At 40.9% G+C, this 15,000-nt stretch overlaps 1 protein-coding gene across 1 annotated transcript in view; it reads left to right on the forward strand.

The window, feature by feature from the left end:
- The window catches only part of LOC143754089 (partitioning defective 3 homolog), a gene marked incomplete at its 3' end in the record, with an annotated part of 255,804 nt that overhangs the window by 117,154 nt on the left and 123,650 nt on the right, over nucleotides 1-15,000 (forward strand). Inside the window, exon 3 of the mRNA XM_077247004.1 lies at nucleotides 9,429-9,612. Coding sequence (XP_077103119.1) covers nucleotides 9,429-9,612 — 184 coding nt within the window. The remainder of the gene's footprint in view (nucleotides 1-9,428; nucleotides 9,613-15,000) is intronic.

Genomic DNA, 15,000 nt, shown 5'->3' on the forward strand with positions numbered 1-15,000 from the left:
AATAAAGAGTAATACAGATGGCCAGGGGTTTATTTCATTAACGTGGAGAAGAGGAGGAAAGCTTATTGGAAGTTTTACATTTTGTCAGCACTGTGTAGGTAGCAGCAACACGGGCGTAAAGAGGCGAGTGAATTCATTTCCCTCGACTCAAGAGAAACTTCAAAGGCCAGCGCTAAAAATCTCGGCCAAGTGGATTTGAAAGGATGAGTCTCTAATCTGTTTAAACTTTGCTTGCGCCGTGTATTTTCACGCCGCCTTCCCCACCTCCTCCGCTAACTCGCTCTATTTTCCTTTTCATCATCACTTTCAGGTGCAAAAAGTACCTGTCTCACCATATCTGTGTCTTGGTGAATAGAGGTCAACAAAAAAAAGACATATTTGCATGAGTTTTTCTTCAGAACCTCAATGAGGCGCACGCTGGTTTTGTCATCGAAATTAGGCTCCGTTTAGCTTTCAAGCGTTATCTCGCTGCCTCGTTTCCAGCTAATTTTGGCGCCTATCTGCAGGTTCCCTACCGGCACAAGCAGTGAATGTTCCCCGTGTGCCAGCACTTTTGAAATATGTATTAAGGTGAGACACAAGGGGGATTTGGAGCGAGAGGGTTGGACTTATTGTTTGAATATTTGATGTTTATAATGAGAAGCAGAACAGGGCTAAGCACTCAGTGGGCGCGCGCGAGGAAGGCCCGGTCTACGGGAATAATGGATAGATAAAACGATGAAATATTCAAAGGCTGAAGTGTGATGAGAAATGTTCAGTAAAGCGTGACGGAAACGGGCCTGGGCCTCGCATCAAAGACCTTCAACCGAGAAGACTTTTGTGTGACCTTAAAGTTTAGACTTTGGGAGACTTAAGAGCGTTACGTAAGAGTAGAAGTTATTCCACGAAAAGCGACAAATTCTTGTCTCGTTTCTTGTTTTGGGTGTCACTGACAAATGGTATGAGATAGTAGTTTGATGGATGTTTGATTTATGGGAGGAGGTGGAGATCTGGGGCTAAAATGAAAAGAGTTGGTGTGTAACCTTTCAGAGGAGGAAAATAAATGAAACATCACTCCTTTATGGATGCCCTTGCAAACAAATGATGACAAATGCTCAGCGTTAGAGAGCAGAGAAAGAGAGAGATACTAGATCTTTAAATAAGACATATTCCTTACCATGTTTTCCATATATATAACTATGGTTTTGTTTTGAGATGGTGCCAAGGTTTTTAGACCGCATGGTGGCAATGGTAATACCATGATAGTTCTTTAAAGTACTATGTAAATATGTGTTGTTGTTTGAATATACTATTTTTATATTATGTTGTAAATATTATACAAGCATAATTGTGATACGTTTGTGATTTAGCCAGTTAACTAAATACTTTACAAATGAAAAGGCTCATTAATTTACCGGTACATGTTTTTCGGTTGGGTATACATGTGTACCGTACAAATACAGCAATGTTTTAAACATTGCACGTGTTAAACTAAATATGAAACTCCTACAATTATAGATATCTTTGTTTTAATGAATCAATATCGATTCTATGAAGAGCTTATCACAGTATGCAGTGTAGACTGTAGTTTACAGCTTGGTGTAGAACTGTCGCACTCTAGTATAAACGATATAGTGTCATTTCTATCGATTTCACTTATTTTTAGAGTCAGACGTTGTGTATAGCATCATTGTCACAATTACCTTGTTTCTGTTTTCATGGACTCTTATTTTGATATTCTTTTGTCAGTAACACTTTATTTTACAGTGTCCTTGTTACATATGTTACATGTACTTACCACAGTAATAACATAAGTAAAATATGCATAATTACATACAATTAACCCTTAGCCTAATCATAATCCTACCCTAACCCTATAGACCAATTTCGAGCCGACGTCACAGTTACGTCACGGCGCTAGCTGGAGGCAAAACAAAGGGAAAACTGCAGGCGGCCAATACAAACCAGCACAGATTCGGCTACATAATAAGGAGCTTAAATTATTATTATTATTATTAAATGTCATCTTGTTGTGTTGTTGGGTGCTAGGATCAATGAATATGCCGTATCTGGAATTTTTATTTCTAGAAAATATTCACATCATTAAAATTCCCCCGTAATGTCACTCACTCTTTACATTGTCGTCTTCTTGGCGCTGGCTAGGCAGAACTGCAGATCGTACCACACAAGTCTTGTACATGACCATTCAGCACATAGTTATAGGCATCTAAAGATTTATATGCCCTCAGTTTGTCTTTACGCTCGGTTTCTCTATCGAATAGGTGTAGGACTGAGCCTAGCATTAACGTTAATCCTGTCAGATCGTCCATTCATTGCCTGAGCGTGTATGGGTCAGCAAATATGGTTCCGTCTGTTAAAATTAACTTTTGCAAATAACAATCGCGGTCCTGGACAGTGAGTGACCTTGCACATTAAGATAAAATCGGATTTTCTCCAGTCATTGTTAAAAAACAAGCTAACAAAACTTGCAAACTAACGTTAGGGAAGCGGCCAGAGGGATCGTTCTGCAACCACCTAAGCTCCGCCCACAGAAAAACGTCACCATGTTTACCAACTGAAAAGGGGTCTATTCATGTAGTTGCTTAATATTACTCAGTACTTAAATATATAATTACACTTTAACAATGACACATTAAAATAAAGTGTGACCCTTTTGTCTTGTGCCTTTGTTCGGTTTCTGTCATTTTAGTCTCTGTTTCCTGTGTTTGCTTTGCTGTCTTGTCAGTTTATTATAGTTATGTTTACTAATCACCTGCACCTGTCTATCATTAGTCTCTTGTCATCTAGTGTATTTAAACCCTCAGTCGTCCTCTGTTCATTCGCTTGTATTAACGTTTCATGCTGGTGTTTCTCTTTATTGTTCCATGCTTATTAAATTTGATTTTATTGTTAAACTGCATCAAGCCTCTTGAATCTGGAATATCAAGTCAAGGCAGTCCGTGACAATCTTACTGCCCATTGTAAAGTTCCTTGCACACTGAGTCCGAAATTTTCGTATGAGTTTTTTCATATTCGTGATTCGGTGGCTCTGAATTGTCAAAACACCATTCAACACCATTCAAACTGCTTCCTACGGATGCGATAAACGCAGAAAATCAAACCAGATTTTTTTTATGCCGGACGAAAGTTTCTGATGCAGTGTGCGAGCGTGATTGATATAAGGTGAGGTCTTATTTATTTTCTAACGTGCGAAAAATTCGGACGCGAATTTCGGACTCAGTGTGCAAGAGCATTAATGTTGGATCCTTTTGTTGACCCATTCATATTGCCTGCTCTCATCCTTTACAAAAAAATCCTTTGTTATTTTCTTAATGTCCAGTTTAATCCGTAATTGGTGAAATAAATGCTGGGTAAATGGAAAGAAACAGAAATGGCAGAGTGATTTTAGATCATTTTGCATAACAAAAATAAAGCCTGGATAAAACCTGTTGCAATTTGCTGTGAACAACTAACATGGTTTTGGCTGAACAGTGCACACCATATGTTCTTTGATGACCCTTCATTAGGAATGAACTGCAATTCTCACTGAACATTTTCGATTATAAGCCCATTAAATTAACCACCCTTGAAATCCTGGCAAGTCCAAATCACTTGGCGATGTTGTCATAAGACTGAGTTTAGGAGGCTGGCATAAATGGATATGTGTTATGTAGGATTGTTTTGCGAGCAGATGTGTTTTGTTGTTTGTAACCAAATGTTGTTTGTGAGCTGGCTTCACACACTCAGTATGCTTGCACTTACTTTTTTGTGAATTTTGGAGGCTTTGAAAGCACATTCGTTCAAATATGTAGCTTGTTTCTGATGTGGAATAGACGCAGATTGCATTACTGATGTGTGCTTATTTATTTAAAAATCCTCTTTTCTTCTACCATCATGGGAACAAAAATAATATGTTTTTACTTTCATCCATTAACTTTCAGTAAAACATTGACTTACTTGGAGTTGCCAGAGGCCTAAAGATTGAAAGCTGGGTTATACTGAAGCTGTTTGGTGCAGCTTTTCTGCCGTGTTTGTTGTTTGTTTACTTTATTTCACTTTCTTCAGATTTTTCGAGTCCGTAATGTTTCCTTTTTTTAGCTGGTGATGGGTTTTTCCCCCTTTCCTTATTGCCCAGAGGAGTTTGGTAGAGGTTTCACACAAATGATTCACTCACATTAATCCCACAGCCTTGAGCTCCGTGTGGATTCACTTACAAAGTAAAAAAAACCTGACAACTGATGAAACTTTGACCACTCGTTTATCCGGCCAATTGGAGGTTTCGCCGTGAGCCAGTCTATTGAGCCACGACGACTAATCAAGTTGAGGTGAGTTACTTTGAGCTTTCTCTGGTTTTGTGTGATACCAGCGCTAGAGGGTTGGCCGGTCCACTTTCATGGTTCAGCCATTAAATACTTGTCATGCTCCCATTGAAATGTAGTTTGGAGGTGAGAATTTGATGAGGAATGAAACTTTATTTATCCAGGTTTGCTTGTTCAGAGCTGCCAGGCGAGTCATTTCAAGGCCCGTGCCGTAATTGTAGGCATAGCTGCAGGAATGCCTCTCTCCAATCTGCTATTATCTTGTTCACTGTCGCAGCCATTAAGGTCAAAATGACTTGTTTGATAGAATTTGAACGACATTCATCCGGCTCCAAAAAGGCTTTTGAAGCACATGATGGTGTTCTGCTTATGCCGATGTATAGATGTCTCCATTACTCGTCAATATCTCTGATGAATGTCGACTTCTGATTCATCCTATAGTTGCCGATCTCAATGTCCAGGTCGATCCTAGACAGATCACACAATATCTTGACTGTCAGAGTTAATGGAAGAGATCCACACATCAGGGTCCTGCTGTAATCGCCCAGCACTTCCCACTGTGAAAGCTTTCAGATCAAAGAGAACAGACATGAAAGGCTTTAGGAAGATTCACCATTTTCTTTCCTTGGGTTTTCCTTTTCCTGTTCACTCTTATAATGAGTGCTTGACCCTGCAGCAAGCAGGAGCGGAAGTGTTGGCTGTGTCTAAAGCACAAAATAAACTTAAGTTTTTACGAGTATGCTAGGGAATGTGTACAGTGTGTGTGCCTCATAAATTTCATACAAACTATTGTAGAAGCAACAACAATAACGGCCATGTTGAAGAGTGCTTGTGTGAGGGGTGAAGAGATTCACAACTCTAGTTTAAATGTGTACAAAAACACAAGCATATATATACATATATATATATATATATGTTTGAGCTTATATATATCTCCACATTAATAACAGTCTGAGTAATTCTGAGTCTTGAACTTGAACTCAGATTTCTAAATATATGTTGGTTATGTGTCTATTCAGAATGACTCACGACCAGCAACTTTTTTTATTGTGGGTATGTCATTTTTGCACCACTTGCTAAAATGAGGGGTGTGCAGTAAGGGGTTTAATGTATTCATTTATTAATGTATGAAAGCATCCAAAAAACAGTCATTTTAATCTGAACTAAATATAGTGACACGTAACAATATGCTTAAAATGCTGAATGCACCAGAAACTTTTTTTACGATTTGTTTATGACAGATGTCACCCTACAGGGATTGGCTGTCGCCCCACATTTTTTGCCTCGCATTTGTTTAACTTTTTGAGGTTTCTTGTCACTATCGTCTCCGACCAAAACACGAAACTGATCCGTCATCCCACATTTGTCACCGGTTTATTTGTAACCATCATTAGCATTTCAAAACAGTGCAGACAAACAGTCTCTCTTTCTGGCAAGACACGTCCATTCTTATCTTCTTATGTCCATATACAGAAACAACAATGAAGGAAGAAAATTGAAGCAAGTATTGTATTGCAAATTTGATAGAGCAGAAATAAACTGGGCCTGTAGCACAAACACGGTCCTTGAACGATTTGTGCACTAGAGATGCTTCTCAAAACCACACAATCTCTTTGCCTCAGACTGGAGCGGTTCTTCTATGAAGGACACACTAAACTTTATTTTTAGTCCTTTTTTTAAGTTATGTTTTGTTTATGCTTTTCTACAAAAGGACAATAAGACTGTCATGTGAGACACATGCTGGACGTTTTTCTGTATTTGATAGGAATAAAAATGAGTGTTGGTTTAATTGTTAAAGGGATAGTTTGGCCAAAAATGATATTTAACCCATGCATTACTCACCCTCAAGCCGTTCGAGATGCATATGTCGAAAGTAATGCATATGTAAAGTAATCCATCCGGCTCCAGGGGGATAAACGAATGCCTTCTGAGGGTAATCTGTGCGGTTTTGTCGTAAAAATATACATATTTAAAACTTTATAAATGAAAATATCTGACTTCCGGCAACGATCGACGCGCATTCACGGGTGATGGAAGTCGGCGTACGAGGTAGGACGTAGCGTAGGAAACGTTGTGACGTAGAACGAACATATTTTCAGGGGCGTACGAGGTGGCGTACGAGGTAGGATGTACTGTAGTAACGCACCTGCGCAGCCAGAGAGCAGAACAAAACAAAACTACGTCCTACCTCGTACGCCGACTTCCATCACCCGTGAACGCGCCTCGATCGTTGCCGGAAGTCAGATATTTTCATTTATAAAGTTTTAAATATGTATATTTTTATGACAAAACCGCACAGATTACTCCCAAAAATCTTCTGAATCTACTTATATCATTTTTAACCTACTTATTCAGATTTTTCTGACTCTGTCTATAGATTTTGAATTGTGTCCGATTCCAATTCTTCAGAATTTGCATCTACTGAAAATGATTCTAGTTGTGAAACGACTGATTCTGTTTCTTATTCACTGATTCTTATTGCGTTGATTAGACTGACCTTCACCAGGATAGATCTGGATCATATATGGTCACCTGAAGCTACTGTGCAGAAATGGAAATTGTGTTCATTTCTTATACCCTGTGAAACGCAGTGTTTTTGTCATTATCTCCCTCTCCAGCGAGGACTGATCTGACCCGTGAGGACTCTTGAAACAGCCACGAGCTGGAGCTGCCAGATAAAACTGCAGTTTACTGCCTATTTATGGAGCTTCAGTGCATTTAGGCCTAAAGAAAGGCCTCTTAAGTCCAAATACCCATAAACAAATACCCTGTTTGATTACAAGTGCAGGCTGAAGTGAGTATGAGCTTGTTTGCGTGGCAGCTCTCCAGTTGAGGAGTGTGTGCACAAAAGCAATTGAGTCACACAATTAGCACACAGACATGCATCTAAACACAAAGAACTGTCAGTCAAAAACAACTGGATGAAAGCCAATGATGCTGAAGAGATTTCTGTCAAGAACTTACTAATTATTATTAGGCTCATTGAATCATATTTTCTCAGCTATTTTAGTCACTTGAATTTGCTCATCTTTTTTTAAACCAGAAACATGCTTTACAAATAAAGGCAGTGGCTCTTTACACTAATTGAAATATAGCAGTATTTTCTTTGCACTAAGTGTAAATAGTTGTAAGATGCGATATACACCTTATTGTAGTATATTATAAAACATATTGAATGCATTTGATTATATTTATTAAAATCATAAATGCTGCCTTATTTGGACGTTACTTGTCCCAACCCTTGAAGCCCTCCCCTATTATTTTGCAAATATTTTCTTAATTTTTTTCCCCACTTGGGTTTCTTTTAAAATTGTGTCTGGCTCAAGCACACAATGGTTTGCAGAGTTTATATAGGAGTGTAAATAGCACTCGGTGTTAATAGACGCTCTGAAAAATGTCTAGTTCTCTTTATTTCATAAAGTCTGTTTGGTCTCCAAAAACTGCAATCTTTCCAACTGCAAGAGAGCGAGCCGAGCGAGCCGAGTAATGGTCATGGTGATAGGCAGTCTGTCAGCGCACTGCCTGGATCGTCTTAAGGGCATTTATTTGACATGCTTTAATTGGGCCAAAGAAACAAATGAGGAGTCAGTTTGAATTAGGCTAATCATAAACCGTATTAAAATAAGAGCCTGAAGGAGGAGAACAGTAGAAAAAGTGTAACTAAACCACTCCGGTCACAGTTCTGCATGGCAGCGACGAGTAAATAGCCGAACGTGAACCAGAGAACGCCATCGTTTACAAATCAACAGACTCGAGCTGCTTCACACAGTAGTGTGTCTTGTGTCGGGCCGTCTGACGCCTGCATGTGACTTGCTGGTTTCATTTATTCCGGTGGATGTGTGAACTTTTAATGTCGCCAGAAATCAGGACAAAAGCTGATGAATTAACCTCCTCAATGCACTTTTCTCCTTTTCACAGCATTGCAGGGGTGTGTGTGGCTCCGAACAGTTTTCCACAGTGCATGTGCTCAAAAGCTTTGTTTTCAAATGTGTTATAGTATGTCATAATTTCTCACTCTCTCTCAGAATAGGAGTCGACCCAGAGGAATATTTTATTGCTCTTTCTTATGTCTGGAGACTTTCTGTTGTTTCATTTTGCATGAGAGAAATAAAAATAGACACAAATGAGACTGTTGACATGCACAACAGGAGTATAGAGCTATGACATGATTGTGGATAGAGTTGCTAATTTTTTTTTTTTTTTTTATATAACCAATTTTTTAACCCCTGACTTTCATATCTTGTAAATCTGAACAAAACTTAAGATACCAATTGTGTGTGTGTGTGTGTATGTGTAGTGCTGTTTTATTCTGCTTTCTGACAAATGGTCAGAAATCCTGAATTGAATCACAGTTATTTAATTATATGCTTCGTCCAGTTTATACATCTATGGTCCTCTTTACACCTGGTATTAAATGTGTTTTGGTCGATCGGATCACAAGTAGACGAGAGAAACACATTCCCGTTTACACCTGGTGTTTTAATGCGTCTCTTTTGTCCACTTTCATCCACTTCTGTCCTGATTTTTTTGAGGGTAGTGTCTATGGGTGGGTAAATGTATGTTTTTTTCAGATCCTTCGATCTAATGGACAAAATAAGCTCGCACAATTTACATATGAACGTTTACGGAGACGACGGAAAAACACACGGAGAGCATCAGCTTTATTTTCAGCTCTGACAGTCTCAAGATCAGCCGAACACTGTGAGTGTGTGTTAGAAATCAGGAATGGAGAGAGAACGTTGTGCTTGGTACGTTCCCATAATGTTTACGCATTAGATCAGTAGACGGAGAGCAGACGGTGTTTTGTGGCTGTTTGAACACATGAGCATTTACACTATGAGAGCAATCCGGTCGAATGTGTTTTCAACGACCTCTGGAAGGGGTCAAAAGTGGACAAGCTCAAAATGTTTTACACCCCGTCTACACCTGTATTTAGCATCATCCACTTGTGATCCGATCGACCGAAACGCATCTTAATACCACATGTAAACAGGGCCTAAAAGCACTAATGGTGGATGGATAGATATGTCTATCGATAGCCTTTATTTAAGCAAGCTTTTTTTATTTGCCTATAGTTATGTCAAATAGATCAACCAGTATAATTAACACAGTATTCTCTCTATCCCTCAGCTGGTGGTGGTGTATGAGGAGCAGGATCCTCATCATGGAGGTGACGGCACCAGCGCCAGCTCCACGGGAACCCAGAGTCCCGAACTCTTCAACACGACTGAGCTCAACTCCAGCAACATGTCCGCCTTCCAGCCCTACCAGACCAGCAGCGAGATCGAGGTCACGCCGTCAGCCCTCAGGACCAGTGAGTTACAGCTGTGTTGAACTCTAAAGCCATATTCGGACGGGATAGACCAATTTTGTGTTTGTAAACAGAGATGACGTTTTTTGTGGGCGGGGCCGAACTGGTGGCAGAAAGTGACAGCTCTGTAGTAGCGGTATCAGGTTTCAACGGTAAAGTCAAATTCAAACCATAAGAATATGGATCATCCGGATTCTTTCCCAAATTATTTTATTGGTTTACCAGAAGAAGATCGACTGTCTTAAATTAATAAGCTAACGCTTAGGAACGGTGTGAGGTATCCTGACCCGTAGGCTACTCACTGTCGGGGCAATGGGTGAGAGATCCAGCTAAATGGCAAAGATGCAGTGGCCGGACATCATCTTATACCTGATAGAAAAACCCAGCGTCTACACTAGAGAAAAACTAAAGGCATACAAGTCTCTTGACGCATACAACTTTGTACTTTACGGTCATGTCCAGGATATCGAATATCAAGAATTGTCTCATGACTTTTGTGTAGGCTAATACGGACCGACGTTTTGCCTAGCCAGCGGCAAGAACACAAAACTCATCTATACAAAACGTGGGCTATTATTAACAGATCAAACAACTGCATACTGACGGCGAACTGCAATTGTGAAATGAGCGCTGCAGAGACGAGAATTGCGGATGATTTCTTGACTCCAGTCTGTCCGTTTAATGGCTTGCAACCATAAGACATCTACGTTTAGCTTAAAATGGCCTCTTCGACGACGGTATTCTATACAAATGTAAGTCGTCTTTTTTAGCATTCCTATTCTGACATCCAACAGTACAACAAGACATTTTTGTGGGGAGTCTCGCCCGATTCACTCATAGACGGTCATTTGTTTCCGCTGTTTTTCTGCCACCACAGCTGCAAGTGACGTTACGTTACGTCGGCTCGAAATTGGTCTATACAAGGGTCGATAGAGTAATGTAATTTTACCACAGGACGTCTGTAATATCAATGGCCAATTCGCACGGGATAAGAGATCTCAGTAAAACTATCAGAAGTGTGAGGTGTAACTCTTGCGCCACCCTACTGTCGTCATGTGTGTATTACGTTGTTTCCTGATATCATGTGCACATGATAACACACATAACCTATATTTATATATACAGTATAAAACAGTTATGTCAGGTCGAACAATGTATTAAATAACTTCTGATTGGATTGTGTTTGTTAATAGGCGCTTGCCTAACGCTAAAAGATGTTTCGTGCCTCTAACAAGTGCTTTCGATCTTCTTTTTTTTATATGATTGGTATGTAAAAAAAAACCTTCTGCCACAGATTTGTCCCAGCGTCCAGAACGCAACTGAATGCTTCTTCAAGCGCCTCCATACTTAAAAAACAGCGGGAAACTACTTTTAAACTGGAAATGATGGAGTATTTACGCACATATTTACAGCGTGTCTATTCGCACGGGATTAGTATTCAATTCAATTCAATTCAATTCAATTCAAATTTATTTGTATAGCGCTTTTCACAATACACATTGTCTCAAAGCAGCTTTACAGAAATTGCATTTCGGAAATGTACATAGAAAAATACAGTTAGTTAATCAAGTATTAATTTATGGCATAACATATCGCCGGCTTTGAGTCGTCTCTTCACAGGCGTCGAGTCGTCTCTTCACAGGCGTTGGGGCATCTGAAGTCTCCGTGAGAGGCTGGATACAAACTGGAGCTGACGAACGCTATTTACCTCGGGACTAGCGTCCCGAGATAACAGCAGAAAGGCAGATGGGAAATAATTAGCATAGCTGATGTTCATAATGTTAATGCATTCGAACTGATTCAGCAGTAGTATCAAAGGTTAAGCATTAAGTGAATGCTTAGTTAAAGAGATGCGTCTTTAATCTAGTTTTAAACTGGGACAGCGAGTCTGAGTCTCGTACAATATCAGGAAGGCTATTCCAGAGTTTAGGAGCTAAATGCGAGAACGCCCTCCCTCCTTTAGTGGACTTAGATATCCTAGGAATGACCAGAAGCCTCGAATTTAGTGATCTTAAAGAGCGCGATGGATTGTATGGCGATAGAAGGTCTGTTAAATACACAGGAGCTAAACCATTTAGGGCTTTATAGGTCAGTAGGAATACTTTGTAATTGATACGTAACTTAATAGGTAACCAGTGTAGAGATGATAAGTATTACCTGAGGTCATTTTCTGGACCTTTTTACAGAAGGGAAAAGTCATCCTAACCAGATGCAATGTGACAAGCTTCCATTGACAAATCCAGTGTCTGTCCACTAGTAATGAGTGGATCGTGGTTATATCCTCTGTAAAAATAACATTACAATTAATTGCGGGTGGATGAGGTAAATCATTAATGATGGAAATATGAATGCGTTTAAAGCTTAATCTTTCATCAGGCACTAGTTTGCGGACTCTTATTAAGCTATGCAATTGTGGGGTCCAGTTGTTTAAACAGCAATGGAGACAAAACTCAAAAAATTCGAGAGGTATTTTTAAAAGGAGAATTAAAAACAAAACAAAAGGAAGGAAAGAAAGAAAGAAATGTACCGTTTGGGATCATTTTTAGTGAAGTTCTTAACCAGGATGAATCAAGGGCTGGGTATGTATTTTGGTCTGAAGGAAGTAAAGCTTGTGTTCAGACTATTAAGGAAATGCAATTTTGTCAAAGAACTTTTACTTTGAAGTATTCTGCTTGTAAATAAACACTTATTTAGAGTAATATGCTATCATTTCATCACACTTAACTCTGAGAATTAGAATAATTGTAATGTGACGATCAGAGAGAATCTGTGTGTGTGTGGATGATTTATTTTTAACAGCAGATATTCGGGTGACGTTAGATCTGATCTCTACTGTTAACTGAGACACTGACAATGATGAAGGATTTCGGTTTAATTATATTTCATTGCGAGCGTAGATACTCAGTGAGATACAGATTCTGATTCTGTATTTACTGAAGCTGATTATGAATATTCTGATTAGGATTTTTACTGTACTGATTCTGATTGTTCTGATTGAGTCTTCTGATTTTAATTCTAATTTTGAAAGTATGATTATTATTTGATTCTTCTGATCGTAAGTCTGATGACTTGAATCTGATTTTGTAAATACTGATTCTGATTTGATTCTTCTGATCGTTAGTCTGATGACTTGAATCTGATTTTGAAAGTACTGATTCTGATTTGATTCTTCTGATAGTCAGTTTGATTTTGATTCTGATTTCGAATCTACTGATTGTAATTGTGATTCTTGACCTGGTGCTTATTTGGACAAAAACTCAAATTAACATGAAAGAGATACTTAATTACTTAATGCCATTGTGCTATTTTCACAATATGTATTGCTTGCAGTGAATCACAGCACATTGGTGTTTCATTCACCAGCAATGTGAGTTGCAAAAGTTGTGAAGAACTTTATCTTGAATCTTGCCTTGTCATACATCAGTTTGTTTCTTCTGAAGCTATAGTGGGATCTCTGAGGAGAGGTGGTGTGTGCGTTGGTAGAGAACAGTGTGTTCTCTGTTAAAGTTGTGTTTGACACTGAACGTACAGGGACTGACCTTGACAGGACGCCGGGGTCGAGTGGGCAGGTGAAGCCGTCGAGGGAACAGCAACACACACTCAGTCAGGTGCGGAGAGAAGAGAGAAGACCTATGATTAACTGTGACAGCTCAGACCGGCCTGAGCCCCCCCCCCCCACACACACACACACACACACACACACACACACACACACACACACACACACACACACACACACACTCTTAGCTGTCCATCGTGTACGATGATGACGCTTGCTCCAGGGGGTGGGGGTGGGAGGGGGGTGGGTTTAGCGACCTTGCCGCTGGTGCCACTTCTCGTGGGCATTGAGTCCGATCCTTGAGCCGCACACTCGTCCGCAGATGGAGCAGGGGAAACCAGACACCAGGGGGGTACCAGCCGCCCACTGGTGTCTCTTGATGCGCCTCTCGGATCGTCGGTCTTGGTTGGTTTGATGTATTTGAGAGATTGCAGTTGCACAAGTGACATGCCAGGCAGGTCTGTCGAGTGCCAGTGATTCAAGCTGCGTGGGGGGAATGTTCGCTCTCTTTAGGATGTCCCTGGTGTAGTCCTTAAAGCGCTGCATTTGCCCTCCAGCGGACCGCTTTGCGCCCATTAGTTGACTGTAGAGGACTTGACGGGGCAATCGGTGTTCAGGCATGCGTATGGTGTGCCCTATCCAGCGCAGATGTTTTTTGGCAACAGCTGCTTCCATACAGATTGAGTCAGTGCTGCTGAGGATGACTGTATGGGGGATTCGGTCTTCCCAGGACAACCTGAGGATCTTCTGTAGGCAGCGAATATGGAAGGCCTCTAGGTTGATGATGTGCTGGCGGTATGGGGTCCATGACTCTGCCCCGTAGAGCAGGGTAGAGACACATACCGCATTGTAAACAGCAACCTTGGTACTGACCTTCAGGTTACGGTTTTCAAAAACCCTGTTGCGTAGGCGTCCAAAAGATGATGAGGCTTTATTTATCCGGGTGTGTATTTCTTTGTCCAGGGAGCAGAATGAGGACACAGTGGAGCCGAGGTAGGTAAAGTGGTCCACTGTTTTAAGTGGAACACCGTTTATGTGAAAACTGGGGGGTGTGGGGGCGGAGGTAGTGAGATGGGATATGACCTCAGTTTTTTTAATGTTGACCTGTAGGCCAAAGGATTGGTACAGACGGGATATTGTGTTGAGGGCGTGCTGCATAGAGTCTGGGCTGTGAGCTAAGACGGCACAATCATCAGCATACTGAAGCTCACAGATTTGGCTAGTCTTTGTCTTTGTGCGGGCCTGGAGCCGACGTATGTTGAAGAGGCTTCCGTCAAGTCGGTATTCCACATGGACACCGTCTTCATGTCCCATGACACGGTGGAAGAGGCAGGTGATGGCAGAGAGGAGGATGTTAAAGAGCACCGGAGCCAAGACACAGCCTTGCTTCACCCCAACATTTACCTCGAAGGACTCTGACTGGAGTTCTCCAGTGATCACTCTGGCTTGCATTCCGTCATGCAGTTGCTGTAGGATGCGGAGAAACTTGGGTGGTACCCCAAGTTTGGAGAGGTGTTTCCAGAGCAGTTCACGGTTGATGGTGTCAAAAGCTTTGCTGAGGTCGATGAAGGCAACGTAAAGGTCTTTGTGATGTTCTCGGCTCTTCTCCAACAGCTGCCTCAAGACAAAAACCATGTCTGTCGTGGATCTGGTCTTCCGGAAGCCACACTGAGTTTCCGGAAGCACAGCTTCCGAGATGTGATCAACCAGTCTGCTGAGCATGATCTTGGCCAGGACTTTCCCTGCGATGGAGAGGAGAGATATCCCACGGCTGTTGCCGCAGACTGCACGGTCTCCTTTCTGCTTGTAAATTACCACGATGTTAGCATCCT

The sequence above is a fragment of the Siphateles boraxobius genome, unplaced genomic scaffold (genome assembly GCF_051911475.1).
Source record: "Siphateles boraxobius isolate OS27281-9 unplaced genomic scaffold, OSU_SipBor_1 295, whole genome shotgun sequence".
NCBI lineage: Eukaryota > Metazoa > Chordata > Actinopteri > Cypriniformes > Leuciscidae > Siphateles > Siphateles boraxobius.